The 24381-nt window shown below is 42.8% G+C and overlaps 1 protein-coding gene across 4 annotated transcripts in view; it reads right to left on the reverse strand.

The window, feature by feature from the left end:
* The window catches only part of NOSTRIN (nitric oxide synthase trafficking), a 63128-nt gene extending 59179 nt beyond the window's left edge, over positions 1–3949 (reverse strand). The window contains exon 1 of one of the 4 annotated variants that reach the window (XM_027558463.1): positions 3662–3949. In XM_027558463.1, coding sequence (XP_027414264.1) covers positions 3662–3688 — 27 coding nt within the window. In that variant the 5' untranslated portion in view covers positions 3689–3949. The remainder of the gene's footprint in view (positions 1–3661) is intronic. The other 3 variants (XM_027558470.1, XM_027558478.1, XM_027558456.1) reach the window with 3 other exon arrangements.
* Between the last annotated feature and the right edge of the window lie 20432 nt (positions 3950–24381).

Raw genomic sequence — 24381 nt, forward strand, 5'->3', positions numbered from 1 at the left:
CCTTTCATATGCCAGGCACTGTGCTACCGATTTCATGTGATGTAATATCCTCTAAACTAGGGGATTTCTTGTATTAATTAGGCATCCGGGTAATATTTGGAATCTCCCTGGCAGGTTGTCATAGACTGTGGGATACAGAACATTAAAGAACATAAGCTACTTCATCCTTTCCTCTTATTACTTTACAGACGAGGAAACAGGCCCACAAAATGTGAAATGGCACATCGTATGTCTCATTGATGGTGTGGGCCAAGGACAACCACACCAGATTCAAGCTGCCTGCTTATCTCTATAGTGTCCCAGAATCCCGCAGGAGCCATGGACCATTGCCCTGTCATCCTCTGAATTAGTGCCAGTTAACATCGTGCGAGTTAACATCCTACAGCCCAGGCTGAACCACTGAGATGGGAAGCTCAAGTTGGCATCTGAACCCACAGGACTGTTTCAACAGCTGACTGTGTGGCCCTGAGAGGCTGACTATGTGGACCCAAGAAAGCCTGCTTTGACAGTCCCTTCCTGGGTAGTGAAGGGGTGAGTAAAAGCAAAACCTTGGCTATAGCTTATTATTTGCGCTTGATTTCTTTGGCATTGTTTCTTAGGAAGGTGCTATTTTTTTTTTTTTAATGATTAGATTATTTCATTTGAAGATAATTTGATCCAGTCTGTTGCCTTACACATGGATTTGAAAATGATTTCCCTTGGCATATTTTTAGGTTTAGAAGCTAAGCTCACAGGCATTAAAGCATCAAGTCCCAGAGCCAATTCTTCTCTTTTTCAAAAACAGGACTTTAAAAAAATCTCCTTCAAATAAGTTCTGACAGTCTTAAGATTAGTTAAAAGCTCCACACAGCACTCAAGCATCGTGTGTGCTACCCTAGTGACTGATAATTTGAGCATAGACACTAACCCGGATCTGTGAGGTAGAATAGCCCAGCTATCAATCTATTTTGTTCATTGGAGCATGACCTAAAAGAAGAGGTTTATAAATTTTTTTTGCGGACTGGTGAAATCTATTTTACTCATAAAAATATTTTCAAACTCATAAAACAAAATAACAGGATTATAAAGAAAACTATATTGATATATGTTTTATAAAACATAATTTAAAATCAGGATATTTTGTGTGCTCTTTAATTAACATACTAAATAACAAGTCTTAAAAATTACTCAAATTTTTAAGTCACACTGAGTGTGTATAAATGGTATTTCTAGATATCTGTAACCAACTCTAATGTTATATAAAAATATAAGTGATTTTCATTAGTTACAAGGTCACAGACACTGCTGTTATACTCAAAATTGGGGGAAATTCTTAGTTACAGTTAGGAACTAACACAAATAAGGAGGTCATGTTTTTTCCCATTGAAGGTCACTCAACCCACTGATTTCCATATATGGATCTACTGGGGTAGACCAAGTTCAGAACTGTAGCTAAACTACATCTTTATGAATTCTTTTTAATGTAGGAATATTGGTACAACACAATGCCTTAATCAGCACCTACTCTTCCCCCAAGTTCAAGATAGTATAATATTTTATATAACCAACCTCTTACTATTTTTTAAACTTTTTATTTTGCTTTGGGGTATACCCGATTAACAATGTTGTGATCGTTTCAGATGAACAGCAAAGGGGACTCAGGAAGGCTTTATGAATTAATTGTGCCCTGGGCGACCTCAGGGACTCATGAAATGGGATATTTTACAGGTGGTTAAAACTTTGGACTCATTTTGGTTTCTTCATGAAACTCCCTGTTTCACAAAGCATTCTTTTGCAGTCCACTCTGTTGTTTTCTTCTGTTCCTAAATTTCAGGCTCATCTCCACACAGCATTGTTCCCCAAGCACAAACCAGGACTGCACCAGGAAATCAACTCTAATGCTTGATGGAGATGAAACAGTTGCAAATAAATAAAGATTCCCTGACTTTAGAGGAGTCAGAAACCCTGGCTGAAGGAATATCCTCCCACTCTCTACTCCCAGACTATGATTGGTGGCACTGGGCCTAGAGGGACAACCTTCAAGTTTAGAGACAAGGACAAGAGTCCTTGGGGCAATGGTCCAGTGTCGGGAAAAGGACCTGTGCTTGTCAGGGAGGGAGAATTAAGCTGACATAGAGACGTGGTGATGGATTGTCTTGGGAGCTGCTCAAAGGAAACAGTTCCCCTAGTTCTGGATCTAGAGTCAGCCTTGGAAAGGAATGTTAGGCTTTCAGTTTTTTTAACTTGTCCCGGCTTTCCTCTCCACTATCTCACTCTTCTCTTGTTCTTGACTTTCTTCTTTAGTGATCATCGATGCCAAGTTTTTGCTTCCACTTGTTGCATCCCCCCTTCCATTCACCCACCCCATGCAAAAACATCACCAAAGTATCAATGGGGAGAAAGGAGAGGAGTTAACATTTTAGTAAGGGAGCAAATGCAAGGAGTGAGAAATAAACAAATAACAAACACATAAATGATAAAACACTTTGAAAAGTGATCTGTGCTGACCAAAAAGAGAAAAGATGGCTGGAGGAAATTTAAGGGAAGAGGAGGTTTCACTCTTAAAATCTGCATGCAACCATATTGTTGGAATTTTTTTACAAATAGTAATACACATATTACTATTTGTAAAAACAATAGTAACATACAATAGTAATACACGTACTACTATTATATTTTAAAAAGTAAAAGTAGGCAGAGCCTGTTACTATGTTCTCATTATTACTATTACTAGCCGCTATGACTTTATCTCATTTAGCACGTCTGATTCCTGACTCATTTGGTGGGATGACAGTTTCACTTTCATCTTCACTAAGCCTATACATTCCACATCCATTGAATAAACACAAATGAAACCAAAAATTCTCTGTTGATTTTTTTCTTTAGGGTTTTATTACATGCCCCGTTGATCTGCTTCTCCACCTTTTTTTGTTTTTAAATAAAATACTTGAAGGATGAATGCAGTCCCTTGCTTCTGATGTCACCAGTTTTAGCCTTTTGGCATCATTTCTTGGGACAACACAACAACAATCCTTGATTACTTTATTTCCTCCCCCCACCCTTTGTTTTAATTGCTTCTCATTTCCTAAATTACATCTCTGCTCTTGTGGCTAAGGACCTCACAATGTCTCTGCACTTTTGACCAACTTTCTGTTTTTTTAAATGCTCTCAGGATTGTAACAAACAAGTCAGTAAACATGTCCAAGGACCACTGCAGGCTGGACAGTGCAGCCTGTACTTCCTCCTTCGGGACTTGCAGTTCTGGACTCTAAATGAAAGGGGAAAATACGCAAAACCTTTGCACCCGACTTAATTCCCAAAGCCCCAGACTAGCTGCAGATATTCCACACGTTTGTGTGTCCTTCTACGTTCTACACTGGCACCACTGGTATGTTTCCCGAACAACCACCATCTGCGTGTAAATATAATGTTATACCCACTCAAAGTTTTTCCAAGAATAGGAAAATAAAATATGACAATTACCTGCCCTGTCATTTGCTAGAAAGAGCTCTGTTTTAAATTAAACCAAAGAACAACCACAGGCTTTTGTTCCAGTGCCAATATCCAAACATGTTTGGCTTCTGAGCGTCTCAAATTTCTTAAGTTCAAATCCATTAGTATATAAATCTACTCCTCAGCCGCCTTTCACACGCAGGCACGCAAATTACACGGAGCTACTCACCGAACAGTCTGTCAGTGGGTCCCTCATGGTGAAATGCTGTTTGCTTCAGTCCTTGTACCTACACTCCGGCATTCAGGATGCTGCACCCAAAGCTGGGTGTGTCCTGGACTTCCGGGATTCAAAGGGCCTAGAGTACGTCAGTCCTTGTCAAACACTCCAAGAAGGAAGTCCCAGCCCTGGACTTTAATCCCATTTGCTTTCTGAAAAAGCAAAGAATGGCTCTGGGTCAAGAGCACTGGAGTGAGATGGTGAGAATGATTTCTGTAAATAGTTAGGGGTCAGAATACTGAGTCGTGAACTGCATGGCCTTGAAAGACAGCCCAGAGATTATAAAGTGTTCCTGGTGATTCAGTCACTCAGGGCTGGTAGTAGAGAGATTCTCTAAGCTTGCTGTATTCACTGTGTTTTTTTATTGTCTGTTTTCTGATGCTTTGACACACTGGGGCCTATGGGGTTGACGTGGAAGGATTGCCCCTTCCAGGATTAGCTAATTCCTTGAGACAGACAGCAAACAACCAACTTGTAAGCACGGTTTTGATTTGGAATACAACCAGTCCAGAGCCAGATCCGCAATCACCTCCCTTACCTACCTCTCACACATCAAGTCAATGTCCCCCTGCCCCAAACCACCCAGGGCCAAGGTATCAAACAGTTAAGACCATCCCTATACAACTAGGGCTTCCCAGGTGGCGCTAGTGGTAAAGAGCCTGCCTGCCAATGCAGGAGATGTAAGAGACTCAGGTTCAATCTCTGGGTCGGAAGATCCCCTGGAGGAGGGCATGGCAACCCACTCCAGTATTGCCTGGAGAATTCTCTGAACAGAGAAGCCTGGCGGGCTACAGTCCATAGTGTTGTGAAGGGTTGGACAAGACTGAAGCAACTTAGCACGCACCCACGCATGCTATATAACCATGACTGTAGTGGAAAATGTCCAGAAAAGCTTATGAGGGAGCAGGCGTGTAGTAAGCACCTCAAGTGCCTAACTCAACCCCCTCACTACTACCCCAAAAGAACCAAGAGGCTAAACTATCAAGTTAAGAAGGATTTTTCTATGCTCACCCTGATTTTTTTTAATCACTCAAGAGGATAAATCAAACCAGAAATCAGCCATTAGCAATTTATTTTTTAAATTGTTTTCTCTGCACCTGTGGCCTGTGGTCAATCCTGAGATTTCCAGCTAATGGCCTATAACAGCTGGTCTGTGGGTAGCTTTGCTCTGACTGGTGGACGGGTAAATGCAGGTCCACAGCCTGGAAGGAATTCCACACATACAGCCCAGTGGAACACTTCAGAGCTGCCCACATGACTCAGACTCCACTTATCTGCCCATGGTATGCAAACGCTATACACAGTATCCTTGGGCTTCCCTGGTGGCTCAGATGGTAAAAAACCCGCCTGCAATGCAGGAGACCTGGGTTTGATCCCTGGATTGGGAAGAGATTGAAGGGGGATCGAAGGGAAGATCCCAGGAGGAGGGCATGGCAACCCACTCCAGTATTCTTGCTTGGAGAATCCCCATGGGCTTTTCTGAGGAGCCTGATGGGCTATGCAGTCCATGGGTTCACAAAGAACTGGACATGACTGACCAACAAAGCACAGCACAGCACCGCAGAAATAACACATGCAGAGGCAGAGCCAGTGAGGGCGGAAGACTGTCTCTGTAACCCAGGGGCCCCTAACCTCTGGGACGTGGACCAGTACCTCCTGTCAGATCAGCGGCAGCATGAAATTAGAAATAGAGTGCCACACAGTGTGACAAGAGATAAATGCAGTGCAATAAATATAATACATTTGAATCATCCCCAAACCATTCCTTCCCACCCCTGGTTCGTGGAAAAATTGTCTTCCATGAAATTGGTCTCTGGTGCCAAAATGACTGGGGCCTGCTGCTGTAATCTGAGTAGAGAGAAGGGGTCCTCAGGGACCTCCATTCACACACTTAACAACGTTCTACCCTGAGCTTCTTCCAAGAAAGGTTATCACTGGAGATTACAACATGGAGTCCTAGCTATCAGGGCTAGAATTAGATAAGCTCCCCGCCATACTGAAAGCGGCTTAAGACACTGTAAACTGAGGTTAGTAACATGTTGCTCAGATTCCCACTGGAGGGCTCCCTTGCCTTCAGAGAGGGTAAACGACTTGGCTTGAGCCTCGGATCCAGAGCCTGGGGCAGCTCAGTGTCTTCCCCCAGTTCCTGCTGCACTTGTCTCAGTTCAGGCCTAACTCAGCTCAGCACGGGGAGATTGGCCTCCCTTACCAATCCCCACAAGAAATACTGTCACCCCAAGCTACTGTGGTCTCTGTGGCCCTCTGGGAGGTTGGGAGGACATTCCCACACCCATACTTCTCATGTGTGTCTCTTCCAGCAGGCTATCTAGTTTTCCCTTAGACCTCCTGGGGAAATTAAAATATCTCCATCTTACTATAGTCTCCCTACCACAGGCTATTTCTTGTAAAGGAAGCTGGGTGTCCTGACTGAATTCGGAGAATTAGAGTTGGCTATTTGTTAAGCTTTTCAGAGGGTGTTTGAATCTGCAACAAAACTTTGATTTTGGATGTTAGAAGAGGGCTGTATTTATCTCTAGTCACACTGTGTGTGTGTTAGTTGCTTAGTTGTGTCCGACTCTTTGCAACCCAAAGGACTGGGGCCTGCCAGGCTCCTCTGTCCACGGAATTTCTGGCAGTTGGAGTGGATTGCCATTTCCTTCTCCAGAAGGTCTTCCTGACCCAGGGATTGAACCTAGGTCTCTTGCATTGCAGGCAGGTGCTTTACCATCTGAGCCACCAGGGAAGCCCCTTGTCACAATAATGCTGTGTAAAAACTAAGATCATGTGCGTGAAGCAGGGCATCCAGAGCTGGTGCTCTGGTACAACCTAGAGGAATAGGGTGGTGAGGGAGGTAGGAGGGGGGTTCAGGATGGTGGGACACATGTACACCTGTGACTGATTCATGCCACTGTATGGCAAAACCCACCACAATATTGTAAAGTAATTAGCCTCCAATTAAAATAAATATATTAATAAAAAAGAAAAAAGAACCCCCCCCCCCAAAAAAAAAACAACTAAGATCATGGCATCCGGTCCCATCACTTCATGGAAAATAGATGGGGAAACAATGGAAAAAGTGACAAACTTTTTTTTCCTGGGCTCCAAAATCATTGTAGGTGGTGACTGCAGCCATGAAATTAAAAGATGCTTATTCCTTGGAAGAAAAGCTAAGACAAACCTAGACAGCATATTGAAAAGCAGAGAAATTACTCTGCCAACAAATGTCCATATAGTCGAAGTTATGTTTTTTCCAGTAGTCATGTATGGATGTGTGAGTTGAACCATAAAGAAGGCTAAACGCTGAAGAACTGATGCTTTTGAACTGTGGTGTTGGAGAAGACTCTTGAGAGTCTCTTGGACAGCAAGGAGATCACACCAGTCAATCCTAAAGGAAATCAGCCTTGAATATTCAATGGAAGGGCTGATGCTGAAGCTGAAACTCCAACAATTTGACCACCTGATTTGAAAGCCAACTCATTGAAAAAAACCCTGATGCTGGGAAAGATTGAAGGCAGGAAGAGAAAGGGACAACAGAGGATGATGAGATGGTTGGATGGCATCACTGACTCAATGGACATGAGTTTGAACAAGCTCCAGGAGATGGTGAAGGACAGGGAAGCCTGGCGTGCTGCAGTCCATGGGGTCACAAAGAGTTGGACACAACTGAGCAACTGAATGACAACAATAAACGGAAGATCCAGTGGTTTCAAATGACTTTATTTAGTCCACAAATGTGTGGTTTAGTTGAGTGGTTCTTTGGTTCTCCTTGGGCCCACTCATGCAAAAGCAGGTCATCTCCAAACGTCTGTTGATCTTGGCAGGGCAGTTCTTCTGGGCTCTGCTGGGCAGGTGACTGGCTGGGAGCTGAGGTGAGTTTTTCTCAACCTGAAGCCTAAGCCAGACTGTTCTAGGGTATGTTGAGGAGCCAAGAGTGAGTGGAAGTGCTCAGGCCTCTCAAGGTGCAGGCTTGGAATGGACACACCATCACTTTGGCTCCGTTCAGCTGACCAAGGCCAGTCACAGGCCAGCCCCAATTCAAGGGGGTAGGGAAGATTCCAGTCCTTAGTGGGAGGAGCCGAGTGTCTCACTACAAAGGGCACAGACACAGAGACAGGCCAAGAGCTGCATTTTACATTCAATACACTACGTAGTCAATATTTGTTCTTCAGTGACTAGAGAGATAAAAGTGGATAGGACACTGAAAGGGAGGACTGAAATATGTCAACCTTTCCTTTTCTTCAATTCAACCTCAGGGGACCTGTTTGGAACTTCAGCAGAGATTGAGGTCAGGAAGAGAAATAAAGGGAGTTGAGTTCATGACAGACTTTAGACATTGATTTGGAAACAGGGTGATTCTCCTTTCTGACCCCACACCCCATCCTATACATACACACCCCTCCCCTGCAGAGGGTGGAGGGGGTGGGGGGGAAGTAGCAGAGCAGGTTCTCCAAGGTGGCTGCAACCCCAGAGGCTGTGGCTGGTGAGGCACCTTGGCAAGGAGGCCAGAGGAGACCAACTTGAATAAGTTTGTCCTTGAGCAGATGAGAATCCACAACCCCTGACTCCCAGAAATGGCCCAGCGAGACTGGAAAGAGGAAGTTGAGTTCCTGTGTGAGCGAGAAGGTGAAGAGCCTTATAGTTTTGGAATTGGTGTTAACATCACCTTGCTTGTATCTACAGGTTGATGAGAATTCTATATAGTGAAGCATCTCAAAGAAGGTATTCTACATATTTTCTTCTAAACAAAGATGCCCAAGGCATCTTTAAAATTTGTTCTCTTCAGGCTTGTCTCTGGTCATATGTTCTTGGCTTGCACTCATTCTCTGGCTTCTTTCCAGCACGGGCCTTCAGCTGACCTACTGTTCGATCATTCAGATCCTCGTCTTCCTGCTTCCTTTCCCAGTCTGTGTTCAGCAGTCGCCTTCCCAGCATGACCTCTCTGCAGAAAGAAAATCTGCAGTGGATTGATCTGGAAGCCACTCCACTGCACTCCACCCACCGCATTTGGTGCTGTCTCCAAGGCAGGCTTGCCTCCAACAACATGAGGACACATTTGTTAAGTGTCTGTAAGCAGATGTTGGGTGTCTTAAGTCAGTAAGAAGGAGCCCAGGAGTAATAGAGGTGCGTGCATGCTAAGTTGCTTCAGTCGTGTCCGCCTCTTTGTGACCTCACGTACTGTAGCCCTCCAGGCTCCTCTGTCCAGTCCATAAGAGTCTCCAGGCAAGAATACTGGAGTGGGTTGCCAGGCCCCACTCCAGGGTATCTTCCTGACCCAGGGATTAAACCTGTGTCTCTTACGTCTCCTGCGTTGGCAGGCAGGTTCTTTACCACTAGCATTGTTGTAGCCAAGCATTCCGGGAAACAAACTCACTCAGAAGGACAATGCAGATAGTGGAGTGCAGTTTATTACACTGGCAGGCCCAAGGCAGAGTCTCCTCTTAGCCAAGGATCCCAACAAGTTTTTGCGAAAACCTTATATACTCTAAGTGTACATGCACAAACCCACCTCCCCAAATTTCCTAGTCTGAACAAAGGAAAAGAAAGATACAATCAAAGTTAACCCGTGATTCGTATGCCTTAAGCCTAGGTAGTTGCTGCTGCTGCTAAGTTGCTTCAGTAGTGTCCGACTCTGTGCCACCCCATAGACAGCAGCCCACCAGGTTCCCCTGTCCCTGGGATTCTCCAGGCAAGAACACTGGAGTGGGTTGCCATTTCCTTCTCCAATGCATGAAAGTGAAAAAATGAAAGGGAAGTTGCTCAGTCGTGTCTGACTCTTAACAGTGGACAATTAGCAATAGGCCTGTGGTCATACCCCAATAAGCATAATAGAATTTATGATTCTATTTGGTTGCACAGATAATTAGGATATTCTTTTAGGCAACAGAGAGTCTAGGTACGAGCCCTGGGGCTCTTCCATCTGGGGGGGTCTGGTTTTCCAGTTGGTATGTCGTTTCCATAGCTACTGGGCATAGAGCTCAAAGTCCACAGTCCGGCCCAAGATGGAGTCCTGCTTTCAGGATGGAGTCTGTTCTGTCTGTTTCCTCTTTCAGCCCCACCTGGGAAGCGTGTAATAGAGGTTAAGAGCAATTCAAAACTTGCCTTGACATTTCTTTAGTAGCCAAAGCATGTGAAGAATTGGAAATGGCACAAGCATGGATCAATAGGGACTTGGTTAAATACCTTAAGGTAACATGGGCTCACATTTAGAGGACTCACCATGTGTCAATATTTAATATTTGTAAAGCTATACTAAGTGCTGTATAAACATTAACTTTTAAAATCATCATAGCAATCACTCGAGATAGATCTGTATTATTTTGATCCTTATAATACACATAGGGAAACTGAGGCACAGCATGGTTAGGTGACTTACCTAAGGTCACACAGGTAGGAGCTGGAGAGCTGGAATTCATCTAACTCCAGTGCTTCTGTTTCCTTACTATGCTGCCTTGCTACTCAACCCGGATATTGGAGTGAAAGAGCCAAACAATGAGGACAGAGTACAAAATACACAACAAGTTGCGAGAGAAGTGAGTCTAGTTGTTTACCTATGTAAGAAAAAAAGATCCAGACACATATACACCAGGCAGATAACACTATAGCTCTGAAGGATGGAACTGTGGAGGAGTCTTCCTTTCAAGGGCCTACATTTCTATGTAATTTTAACATTTAAAACAAACATATACTGCTTTGAAAACAAATAAGACCAATAACACTTTTTAAAAAGGATAACAATTAGGCTAACTTTAATTTTAACCTTTTAAAAAAAGTTAGAACCAGTAAGTGAAATGGAGACAGCAGGCCTTGTTAGTCCATATCTTCATGACTTTGTATAATGGTGGTTCCTTCCACCTAGAATTCCTTCTACCTGTAAGTTGCCTTAGTGGGCTTTCATTTATCTACAAAGTCCAGCTGGTGATATTTTCTCCAGATTTTTTTTCTCTCACTTTTGCCTTTGTACTACTGTTATCCAAAGCTTGCCCTTCTTTTAATTCATCTGTCCTATTGTGTGGAGATTATTAGTTTAATGGTCTGCCTCCCACACTACTCAGTGAGCTCTTTATATAAAGTATGTGGAGCAAGGAAGTGTTCAATACATAAATGTTTTCATTTCATTGAATTCAGTTCTGAGAAAGTGGCCCCATTAGCTAGTTCCTCTTCATCCGTAAGATGAGAATGTTGCTTTTGAGTAGGCCTGTATCCTTAATTCTCAGGAAGCAGAGTTCAAAACACTGAGAGTCAAGATAAGTATGACCTCTGGGCAGGAACTCTAAAATGGGAAACAGTCCAAATGCCCTTGGGAGTCTCTGCTGCTCTGATTAAAAATGGCCTTGACAAGCAGGAAACTGAGAAGGAATCAGAAGGATCCCAAGGGGCCACTTAGAGAAATTTCTTGGAGATTTGTTGGTTAAAAATATATAAACATATGAGATAAGAAGGCTTGGAACCAAGGATTTAATCAAAAGGTGGCCTAACGCTAAGAATAGATTTTTAAAAACTGGAGTCTAAAATGAGCCAAGTTCTGCAAAGTTTGCCAGGAACATCTGAAGGAATTTTCACCATATCCACAGCAAGAAGAATGTGAAGGGACAGCATCTGGGCTGGGGGCTGTTGAACCACTTTTGATGACTGAGTGAGCAGCAGCCCTTAGTCAGGTTGTAGGGTTCCAGGTGTTCGAGGGCCAGGCCGAGAGGCTGGCCAGCAGTCGATCACAGCTTCACCGCGCCTTGACACAGCCCGATTCTGAGTCCTGGATGAAGCCGAGTGCTCCTTGGCCTGTTAGAGCCGACAGAGGACCAGTATCCTCTCTGCAGTCATTCCAAGCATATTAGAGCCACGGACAGTGTTTACGAGACATGACGTCACCTCCACCAATCGCCCTCAGAAGGAACTATAGAAGCAATCTCATTCTGACTAAACGACTTTTTATTTTTAGTCTCTGGTGGTTTGCTGCAGTGATTAGTTTCCTTAATTTCCATGTCTCCCCAGAGCTGGAAGAAACATTTCTGAAGCCTTGCCTTAGTGCATACATTAAAAAAAAAAAAAAAAAAGTACCTCTGCCCAAAGCCTCAGGATAAGAAAACAAAAAAACTCTACCTAATTCAGAAGCACTAATGAGTGTTTTAAACTAGGGCAGGAGTGGAGGAAGGGTATGTGTGAGGGGGAACACAAGGATATTGTTACTGTTAATAGTCAGCCTAATTTGTAGCATCTAAAGTAAAACTAAACTTTTAGTTTGTATGGACTATCTGGTGGTTTAAAAAATAGCACAAAAGGGGTGTGTGTGTGTGTGTGTGTTTACCACTTTCCACTTCATAAAAATTTCCTAATTTTTAAATTTAAGTCCAAATGCTCACAATTAACTTACTTTCTAAATACAAAGCAGGCCTGTATTCATTGTGCTAGGGCTGAATTTTCACTGTGCGTGTCCAAGTTTCATATGTATTAATTTAAAATCTCCAGGTGTTAATGGAATAAAGATGAAATCAAATAGATAAATTTGCATAAAGCAAATTAGGATAAACTTGCTTTTCTCCAATAAGCCCTAGGAAATGAAAACTTAATGGACAACTAATTAACAATCGAGTCATCCTACAGCCATGCCCCATGGCCCAGCTTCCCCCCAAAAGCACAAGAAGGATATTTGACAAATGCAGATTAGTCTAAATTACATTATATCTTCACTGGCTCACCTGTGTTAATATTCATGGGAATTACTTACATTTTCCTAAAGCTCATCTAGGACCAGTCTTACAGATTTCAATTAAAATGCACTCTGGAATGTCAAGCAGAGGCTTGATTTTGTCTGCAGATCACAGTTTGGCATTTTTGTTTATGTAAATAATGTGCCAACCAGGATTTATTTGCCTTTTTCATCTTGGTTATACTTCTCCATTATAAATCATCGATTATAGTTATTTCCTATAAATCACTGCCAGGTTATGGAGATAGAATCTCAGAAAACATAAGCACTCCAAAGAGTTGTTTACCTCAGTTCCTTTGGAGCAAGAACTGAGGAGCTGGGGGATGGGCATGGAGAGGAGGAAGGGCTTTACTATTTCTCTTTTCACATTTAGAATTTTATATGATGTGCTTGTATTACCTATTCAGAAGAATAAAGTAATTTGTTAAAACCATTGCATATCCCTGGGACTGAGGGCATGCAGTGCATAAACTGGTTTACTCAGAACTTAGATTGTCAACCAGTCCTCTGTGTATTTATTTAAAATCTCCCCCTGTTGTCTTCTTAAACTATTTAACCCCTTATTTATCTTCTTTCACAACATTCAGAAATGGTCCTCCTGAAAAATCACTGTTTCTGTCATTTCTCCTTCTTGGAAGCATGTTATGTGGGCCTTCCCCTGGTAGCTCAGCTGGTAAAGAATTTGCCTGCAATGCAGGAGACCTGGGTTCGATCCCTGGGTTGGGAAGATCCCTTGGAGGAAGGCCTGGCAACCCACTCTAGTATTCTTGCCTGGAGAATTCTGTGGACACAGGACCCTGGAGGACTATAGTTCATGGGGTCGCAAAGAGTCAGGCAGGAGTGAGCAACTAACACAACACTACATAAGACCTTACTGAAAGACTGAAAGAATGGATAGGTATCAATGAGTTAGCAATTGTATAAGATGCTGTGCTGTGTGCTATGCTTAGTCGCGTGGGTAATCATTGTCTTCTCCAGGGGATCTTCCCAACCGAGGGATCGAACCCAAGTCTTCAGCATTGCAGGCAGATTCTTTACCACTTGAGCCACCAGGGTAGCGTGGTGAGGGACATGAAGATGAATAAACTCCAATCTCTTCTTTCAAAGCACTCAGTGTGATGAAAGGAGGCTATTTTATATTGTGATAGATTATATGAAAGAGGTCTTTACAGAAATGTGATGGAAATTCCAGAAAAGTACCCTGCTTGCTCATCTTCGTTGGGGAAGGGAAGAATGCCAGAAAAACTAGCAAGAGACAATCACACTTGCTGATGCTCAAAGGACACATATTAATTATCTGTGCATAATAGAGTATGTGTTGTTTTGTTCAGAAGAGTGCCTTGAGCTCAGGTGTGTGTAGAACCTTATAGTTGAGGCTGAAGAGATACTGAGATAAGATGTGGGAAGCCTTAGGTGCCATGTTCTAATTTTAACCCAAAGGTAATTGGAGCCACATAGGGGTCTTTTTCCATGTAGGAAATTCAGCACATTGTGATATTCAGATGTGCATTCTAGACTGATCACTCTGACAGCAGTATGGAGACTCCGAAGAGGTGTGACATAAGGAACAGGAAGAGGGGGAGCTTGTTGCCAGGAGAAAAACAGTGAATCCTTAACGTGGAGAGGAAAGGGTAGAGTTCTTAGATGGCACAAGGAGGACATAGTGATGAATCGGATTGGAGGTAAACAATGAAGAAGTGGATAGATCTAGAATGAAGCCTAGGCTTCTGGAACCCTCTGCAAGATTCCCTTCTCTATGGCCTCCATAGGAGGCACTATTGGGCAGGAATTAATAGGATAGGCTTTGGCGTGTGAAAAATATGATTTTAAAAGTTGGTTGTACTATACTTAGTACACTAATTTGTGGAGAAATTTCTTAACCCCCTTTAAGCCTTAATTTACTGATATGTAAAATGGAAATAATATACCACATAACTCATAGCAGAGTGTACACAATAAAATGTTCAGTAAACACTAGCTGTTTATATGACTTATCTTTTTATTTTTGCAAAATAAGGTAAGGCATTATTAAAGATGATTGCACAATAATATATACATAGAACACTGAAAACTACAACTATTATAATTTAAAAACTGCAAAAAAGCTAACATGAGTATTCTACTTAACAAGCAAGGTAGAATTCTCAGGAAGTTTTAGCTAATGTATTGTCTTTTCTCACTAAACTTCCCATTAAGAGAATGAGACACTTTGTATTACTTTATTGCTCTTGGAACTCAAAGTTGACAGTCTCATTTTTAAAGTGACTTTGTTGCATCTGAACAAGTGCAAATTTCACTTGAGACACTCTTAGGGTTTTGAAAACAAATATATGGATTTTAAGAGTTATCTCAAAGTTGCAGACAAATTGTAAGTTCAGTACACAGAATTCTTTTTTCATACCTTAATATTTCAGTGTGTATTTCCTGCAAACAAGGACATAATTCAACAAAACCACAGTACAACCATCAAAAGCAGGAAATTAACACTGATTTATTACTACCATCTACCTCTCAGTTCCACCAGTTGTCCTCATTATGGTCTCCATAGCCGCAGAATCCAGTCCAGGCTCATGCACTGCATCTGGTTGTCAAATCTCTTCTGTTTCCTTCACTCTGGAGCAGTTCTTTCATGCCATCGAGACACTTGAGGATTATCAGTTAATTATTCTGTAGATTTATTTGTATTTGCCCCTACGTTTGTACTTATTTGATATTTGCTCACGGTTAGATTCAAGTTAGGCTCCTTTGGCAGAAATATCACAGAAACAATGCTGCTTTCTTATTACATCCAATCAAGTGACTAAGATTCCATTTTTATCATTACTGATGGTGTTTACTTAATGGAGATGGCATCTGCCAGGCTTCTTTGCTGTAAAATTACAACTTCCACCTTTGAGGTTAATAAATATGTAGAAGAGATGTACCTTGAGATTCCTCATCAAACTTCCAGTTTATTTATTTACTGATTTATATGAACTCAGTTTCTCAGGCTCAGTGTCTCATGCTAGGCCCCACCTGGTATGAACACCCTCTTCACCCCACCCTGGTTCTCCATGCAGTACCGTCCTTTCTCTGTAGACATCTCCTTAAGCCCATTTGGCCTCCAGCACCCAACTGTGGGCTATCATGACCTGCCCCCGACCCCCCCTCCACCTGGCACGGACATCGTCCTGTTCTGTCCCATCCTAGGAATGAACAGGTCAGAAAGAAAAGAGAAGGGAAGGAAGGAAGACAGAGGCAGAAGGGGCAGGTCATCTTTATCATTGCTGTGCTTAGTCGCTCAGTCTTGTCCGATTCTCTGTGACTCTTTGTGACATCATGGACGGTAGCCTGCCAGGCTCCTCTGTCCATGGGATTTTTTTCAGGCAAAACTACTGGAATGGGTTGCCATTTTCTCTTTCAGGGGATTTTCCTGACCCAGGGATCAAACCTGCAGTTGATTCGTTACCTTCTGAAGCTTCCAAGAAACCCATCGTTATCATTAACATCATTATACTTCGTTCTGTCTTTGTTATCAGTGAATTGTTTGCTGGCTTATCTTCTTCCTTGTATTCTTCTGCTTTGGACATTTCCCAAGGTTCCAGTTTAGAAGACAACAGAGGAATGACTCAGAGCTCCAACTACGTTATCTGCATCACTGCTTTCTGATTCCGAGACCCAGGCAGGGTTCTTATTCTCCTTATACATCTGTCTCTCTGAAAAAAATGAAAATAATAATGATACCTGGTTGTGGTCCTATCTTTCCAATTTTGGGCAGACATTTCCAAATGAATGGACTCACATCAGCTCAAATTCAAAATGTAAAAATGAGCTCATTTTCCCCTTACAAAACATATTCATCTTCCTGAAGCCCTTATTTCTGTGAATACACACATTCATGCTACGAGCATTTATTGAGGGCTTACTGTTAGCAAGCATGGTGGCTAAGAATCCAGATATAAAAAAGCAAGGTCTCTGCCCCCAAGATGCTTAGAGTGATTGTGTGGTAGTGGTAGTGTGGTGGAGTGGATGCTTAGTCAGGAAGATAGTGTGATGAGCACTCTGATGGAGTTAAATGGTGGCATCTTTTCTTCTCTAGGAAGAGTACCACATTCCAAGAGACTAAGGCTTTCTAGCAGGTGGACCACACAAAGGTAGCTGGATGGAGACGAGGGCCAAGGTCTTCTAGGCAGAGTGAGCAGCATGGCCAAAGAGCTGGAGATACAATGCAGCACAGCACGTTCTGAGACCACAGCCTTGAGAAACAGAGCCAGAGAGGTCGTGGGGAGGGATGAGGATGGAATGAAGGTGACAGGGTTCAGGGGCCACTGCTGAGGGCTTACTCATCGGATCTCCTAAACCCTTTGTCTCAGATGACCTTCTTTGCATGTGACTCACCCAAATCCTACCATTCTTTTAAAAAACTTTTATTTTATTTATTATTTATGTATTTGGATGCACTGGTCTTAGTTACATGTGATCTACGAAGGGGCATGCAGGATCTTCCAGGTGTGGCACGTGGGACCTAGTTCCCCGACGAGGGGTCAAACCCAGTCCCCTTGCATTGGAAGCGTGGAGTCTTAGCCACCGGACCACCCGGGGAGTCCTGTGAACCCTATCCATTATTGTTGGCTTTCTCCTTGAAACCTTTTCTTATCTGACCTTGAAGCAATTTCCCTCTTCTCCCAACTTTTCTGGCAATAACTATCCTATAGTGTATTTCATATGATGATGATAATAATGTCTTATACATGTAGAGTAGTTGCAGTCTTCAAAAACATTTTATCCTTATCATAAAGTTTGATCTGCATAATAGAACAAGTACCATTTCTTTTACAGCTTTGTTGACCCATTAAAGTGACCACTGCTTGTGCCTTGCTCCTCTAAGTAGGTTGAGAACCCCTTCAATTCAGCAGCTTTGCCTTTGTCTTATTTATATCTCTCACAATGCCTACCAGAAAGTCTCACAGAGAATTGGTGCTCAAGGCATGTGTTGACTTAAGATTGATGTGAATTTCACTGAAGTCATTAATACTGTAGTTCTGTGTGTTTTTAGCTAGCATGGCATATATTACCTTATATACCCTAGGGAATGACTTGTAAGTGGTATAACTAAGAAACGGCAGCACTCAAGTATAGTATGTCAAGGCTCTGTTCTAGGAACCATCTAGTGCCCTCAACTGAGAGGAAAAAACACTCGTTACTTTAAAAACCTTTGGGGACCCTTTGAAATCATCTTTAGTGATGTGGCTCCATATGGCCTGGCATCCTACACATTGCTTGCTGGCTGGCTTACTGGGTAGTTACTAGTAGCATGGATCAATAAAAGAATCAGGGGTTTAATTTCAAGTAATCTAATTAACAGATCTAAGATCCGATCTAAAATCTGAGATCTAAGTAATCTCAGTTGTGACTCAAAAAAGGAGAGATGATAATTGCCCTTATTTTTTCCTATAACTTCCTACCTCTGTAGCACTTCATCCCTACTCACCCTTAGGAGTACTTCCCCAGAGATTTTCAGCTGAGTCTTAAAACCCAGACTCTGAATATCTATTTTCACTACCTAGATACCTTCTATACTTCTAATCTGCAATGTGTTGAATTACTGAACTGCTTGAATTGGCTCCTTTTAGACCTGTGTTCTGGGTTATATGTGTGCCCCTATGAGCTCCCAGGGTGAGGCTGAGGAAGAGATGTGTGTGCTTTGTGAAGTGGAACACCGCAGTGAACTTGGAAAATTGAGTTCAGTCATTGATGTATTAGGCTTATTGAGAATTTTCCCTAAGAAAGGCCTCTGATGTAGCTGAGAGCACTAAACAATATAATGTTGAAAACAGGGAAAAAACGCATGAAAACTGCAGGGGAAAACATTTGAAATCTGTAAGAAAAATTAAAGGTGGTAATTTAAAAAAGCCAGTGGACAATTCAAATGCAGTAGAAATCTGGGCATCTGAGGTCTGCAGAAACAAAGGCAAACTTTGGAAGAAGTGTAATGCACTAGGAATATATAAATTTTGAAATCACTCAGATATAGGGTCAAGTCTCAGTTCTACTGCCTGACAGCTGGGTGACAGAGATACTTCTTTGAGTCATAGTTTCTGCCTTTGTAAGTTGTGGGTGATAGTGGTGTGCTGGTAAATATTTAACAACTGGTCGTACAAACAGACAAAATCTCAGTTTGCAGGTTTTGCCCATTTTCATAGAGTAAATTCTCCCACCACAACCAATTTCAAGCTGCCCATTTAATATCACTGAACATATTCTTGGGAAGAAGTGCATGGTAGCACACCATCATACTTCAAGAGCGTAGGTGATAGTAAAAGGTACTAAAATCATTAGAAAGGGATTTTTTTTAGTATTATCTATATTTTAAAATATAATTTTAAATTGTAAGTTTATATAATTTTAATAATGGCTATTTAATAACCAGTTTGCAAAATTCCAGGATATTTAACAATCAGCTCAAACAAGCTTTGTTCAGGCAAATGGTATGGTGCTTTCGGCTGTGAGTTCAGCGTCAATGAATTAGAAATATATTTTACGTACCACTGTCTTTAAACAAAACCATGTGTAAAACAAAGTTATGTATTGATCAGTTGATGCAAACACTGCGGCCAGAGGCTCTCAGGAAACCAGCCCCGTATTTTTCTCACGGGAGCGGTAATTAACACTGAGTTTATAGAACATCACCACCGAGAGTACCAAGAGTCAAGTGGATCTGCCTTTTTGGGGATGGTTTGATTAAGACAGTTCTGCACTTAGCACAATGCCTGCACACAGTAGGAAAGCCCTAGAAGGCCTCCTTTCTTCTGCATCTCGCCTCCCCTGCCTGGGTAGTCTGTGCTAAACCTTGCAGGCTAGCTCAGTCACACCCATCAGTTATGAAATCTACAAATAGCAAGTGTTGTTACTGTTAGATGCTCGCCTCCTTCAGGGAGGTGTTATGGAATTTGTGACCATCCATCAATTCACAGCCCATTAGATGCCTTTGAACAACGCAAAGAAAGGTGTTAACAGTAACAACACAAAAGAACTACACTCAGTCAGGAAGTTTGCCCTCCTCCCCAAGTTTCTCCCCTGGCTGATGAGTACCAATCCCTCATCCTTTTTCAAACTGCTTTCCTTAAAGGAAACTGGAAGCTTTTCCTGTACCAGAGCTCAGTAAAATCTTCTACCTTTCATTCTCTGTCCAAACTCAGTTTGTTGCCTGAGGGTTGAATCCTCAGTGATGCTCAGTCCTTTATTTCTTCCAATAGCCATGCGTCCATCACCCTGCCTTACCATGTAATGCCCACCACCACTGACCTGCTCCAAGTTGGAGCAGTTTTTCCAGTCATGGTTAGGATCGGCATTATTTAAAATAATGTTCCAGTCGTGGTTAGTATGGGCATCATTTAAAAAGCCATGTTCTTTTTTTCATGAGAAATGACAGCATATCAGACTATGCTACTTCTTGCTTAAGTCCTTGAAAGATTTCCTATTACTCTTACCTAAAACTTGCCCTCCTTACCCTGGCACACAGGGTAAGGATGATGCATTGCTCCCTAACTTTTGAATGTCAACACCTGCACTTTCCTCCTTGTTTATCTTGCTTCATCACATTGGCCTTCTCACTGCTCCTTGAACTTACAAGTCTGTTCCCACATCAGAACCTTTGTGTTTCAGGCTCCTGCTGCCTGGTCTATAGCCATCCAAGTTCCTCCTCCAGCCACTCCTGTCAGTCACGTGTGTGCATGTGTGCGTGCTCAGTCGTGCCCGACTCTGCAGCCCCATGGATTGTAGCCCACCAGGCTTCTCTGTCCATGATATTTTTCAGGCAAGGATACTGGAGTGGGCTGCCGTCTTCTTCCATGTAATCTTACCAACGCAGGGATCAAACCCACATCTCCTGCATCTCTTGCATTGCAGGCAGATTCTTCCCCACTGAGCCATTGGGGAAGCCCCCCTGACAGTCACATCTCAGCCCAAATCACCTGTCTGTAAGGCGTCCGTGACTGTGTAGTCTGAAGAGCCCTGGCAGAACCATGCGATCACTTCGTTCCTTCATGACTTTTATCCTTTGTTATTATGTGACATCAATGTGTTTTATGGGCTAAATTGTGTCCCCCCAAATTCATATTAAGTCCTAACCCCTAGCACCTCAGGAGGTGACTGTTTTTGGAGATAAGGCCTTGAAAGAGGTGCTAAAGATACTTTTCACATTTATGCATTCTACGTACATTTCCCTAAAAGTCCCTAAAATAGGTTATGTGTATGAATCAATGTTTATTGCAGAAGACAGAGGATGTTCACTTTTTGCCAAATTACGATACCCTTGAAACTTTGTTTTTTCCCTTTTGTTGGAAAAAAGAGATTAGTATAACAAAAATTTCATCAATGGTTAAAAAAGAGGTGATTAAGGTAAAATAAGGCTCTTAGGGTAGGCCGTAATTCAGAATGACTGCTGTCCTAAAAAGAAGACGTTAGGACACAGACAGATACAAAGAGAAAAGACGGTGTGAAGACACCAAGACGGTGTGAAGACACCGTAAGAAGGCAAGCCAAGGAGAGGGAACTCTGAGAATAATCAACCCTGGTGACACTTTGATTTCAGACTTCTGTCTCCAGAGCCAGGGGAAGTGGGGGAAGTGATAAATTTCTGTTAAGTCACCCTGTCTGTGATATTTTGTTATGGCAGCCCTGACAAACTAATATTCATCATTTTTTTTTTTGTTTTTGTTTTTCCCTTTCCTCACTAAATTATAAATTTCATGAAAGCAGGAATTATATGTGTCTTATTCACACTTCTAGTCTTAATGTCTACAATTCCTAGCACCAAATGGGCTTTCTATAAATATTTCTAAATGATTGATGATTGAATGATGCATCCAGGAACGTGAGCCTTGGCTGTTCAAGTTATCTCTAGCTATGCCAACTATTGTTGTTGTTCAGTTGCTAAGTCATGTCTAACTCTTTGCGACCCCATGGGTTGTAGCATGCCAGGCATCCCTGTCCTTCACTATCTCCTGAAGTTTGCTCAAACTCATGTCCATTGAATCAATGGTGCCACTCAATCATCTCATCCTCTGTCACCCCCTTCTCCTCCTACCTGCAATCTTTCCCAGCATCAGGGTCTTTTCTAACGAGTCAGCTCTTCGCATCAGGTGGCCAAAGTAGTGAAGCTTCAGCTTCAGCATCAGTCCTTCCAATGAGTATTCAGGGTTGATTTCCTTGACAATTGACTGGCTTGATCTCCTTGCTGTCAAGGGACTCTCAAGCGTCTTCTCCAGCACCACAGTTCGAAAGCATCAGTTCTTCGGTCTCCACCTTCTTTATGGTCTAACTCTCACAGCCATACATGACTACTGGAAAAACCATAGCTTTGACTAGTTTTATTATTCATTACTTTAAAAACAAGCAAAACTCTTGCCTAAAGAATTGCTTCAATACTTGTTATGAGTCCCAGAGCTTAGACCTTCTTAACCCATTTTTTCCCCCCACAAATCTAGTTGATTAATTCTCCCAGCTCTTCAACACCCTCTCTGCTGAGTTCTGTTTGTTTCTAGATATTTCTCTAACCTGCATCTTTCTCCACTTATGTTCTGGGTGCCTGGATCTGTGAAGCTGGTAATGCAGGTAGCTTCCCTTATCTGAGTCCTGCCACAAACCCTTCAACATTTCTGTCCCTGGCACCAGTGAGAGGATGTAGCCCCCCTACCCCACGCCTCTGCTACAGGGAAAGACTTGGAGACAAATTGAGAAAATGCTCATCTTGCTTCCTAAGTAATGCAATGTTTATTGCTGACAGCTCCCATCTCACCAGTGGGTTCTTGTTTCTGCATCATCTTTTGTGCCCTGTTAATTGCCAGGCCCTAGACAAGTCTCCAGAAACACCACCAGAACCCAGCTTTATGCTGGTTATTCTATTAGCTCTTCATTTCCAGCCCCTACCAGATCTCACCATAAACTGGAAAATTCTGAAAGAGATGGGAATACCAGACCACCTGATCTGCCTCTTGAGAAATTTGTATGCAGGTCAGGAAGCAACAATTAGAACTGGACATGGAACAACAGACTGGTTCCAAATAGGAAAAGGAGTACATCAAGGCTGTATATTGTCACCCTGCTTATTTATCTTATATGCAGAGTACATCATGAGAAACGTGGAAGAAGGGCTGGAAGAAGCACAAGCTGGAATCAAGATTGCCGGGAGAAATATCAATTACCTCAGATGTGCAGATGACACCACCCTTATGGCAGAAAGTGAAGAGGAACCAAAAAGCCTCTTGATGAAAGTGAAAGAGGAGAGTGAAAAAGTTGGCTTAAAGCTCAACATTCAGAAAACGAAGATCATGGCCTCTGGTCCCATCACTTCATGGGAAATAGATGGGGAAACAGTGGAAACAGTGTCAGACTTTATTTTTTGGGGCTCTAAAATCACTGCAGATGGTGATTGCAGCCATGAAATTAAAAGACGCTTACTCCTTGGAAGAAAAGTTATGACCAATCTAGATAGCATATTCAAAAGCAGAGATATTACTTTGCCAAGAAATGTTCGTCTAGTCAAGGCTATGGTTTTTCCTATGGTCATGTATGGATGTGAGAGTTGGACTGTGAAGGCTGAGCGCCAAAGAATTGATGCTTTTGAACTGTGGTGTTGGAGAAGACTCTTGAGAGTCCCTTGGACTGCAAGGAGATCCAACCAGTCCATTCTGAAGGAGATCAGCCCTGGGATTTCTTTGGAAGGAATGATGCTAAAGCTGAAACTCCAGTACTTTGGCCACCTCATGCAAAGAGTTAACTCATTGGAAAAGACTCTGATGCTGGGAGGGATTGGGGGCAGGAGGAGAAGGGGACGACAGAGGATGAGATGGCTGGATGGCATCACTGACTGGATGGACATGAGTCTGGGTGAACTGCAGGGGTTGGTGATGGACAGGGAGGCCTGGCGTGCTGTGATTCATGGGGTCGCAAAGAGTCGGACACGACTGAGCGACTGAACTGAACCAGATCTCTGCTCCACATGTGGGAGACTGACCCCTCCTGTTCACATCTCCCTGGGCCCCCATTGGGAGCTTTCCAGCTGAGTTCAGCCAATGGCGGTGTGAGGGTGGGCATAGAGATATCAGAGGATGTTGTCTCCCCATTCAAGTTTCCAGTCCCCACAGGGCAGCTTCTCCACGCCACCTCCTTTTAATGGCCTCTGGTTACAGCTGAGGGTGATAACTGCTTCCCATGCTTGCTGGACTCTGGGCGCTATACCATCCCATGTTTGATCTTATAGTCCTACCCAGGCCTATGAAAATAGTCCTTTCATTGAAGTTTCTTCCACTCAACCATCTAACAGTGACTTCTGTTTCCTGCCTGGACTCTGAAAGACACTTTACATAATTTTCAAACTGCAGTGTTTAGGAATGATAGAACTTTTCTTTCCTCAGGTTACAGTGGCTGTGGGGATGTGGTCCTCAGGCTCTATTCACTGAGGTGACTGGTTCTGAGGGACCACCCTGCATGCTGGTGCATGACCCTGCTGTTGGGCTGCCCTGCCACCTTTCACCATCGTTGGCACTGCTGCCACTGCTCCAGGTGAAGCAGGCATGGGGCTGATGGAAACAGAAAGCGCATGTGCCCGGATGGATGTTTCCCAGCAGTAAGGAAGGGGGCCCAGAGAATCCGAGTTGCATCATGACTATTTGGGAGAGATGTTTGGAGAGTTATAGCGTAGACGCTATGCTATGTTAACAGACCTGGAAGAGCTCCTGGCTTCCCCAAATGGTGCATCGCTAATAGTCTTTTTGTGCCTCAGAAAAATTTTGGTGGTTTAATTTATTATAGTAACTCATACTTGGAGTCAGAATGTTGTTGGGGGTGGTTATGATATGTGTAAGATTTTTAATAGGGTGTTTGCTTAATTTTTTATAATCCTGGTGGTGGTGGGGGTGTCTGGTTGAATGTCAGTGCTATTTTTACAGCTCTTGAGATACGAGATGACATAAGCTTAGAGCAGAAG

This window comes from Bos indicus x Bos taurus, chromosome 2 (assembly GCF_003369695.1).
Source record: "Bos indicus x Bos taurus breed Angus x Brahman F1 hybrid chromosome 2, Bos_hybrid_MaternalHap_v2.0, whole genome shotgun sequence".
NCBI classification, from domain to species: Eukaryota; Metazoa; Chordata; class Mammalia; order Artiodactyla; family Bovidae; genus Bos; species Bos indicus x Bos taurus.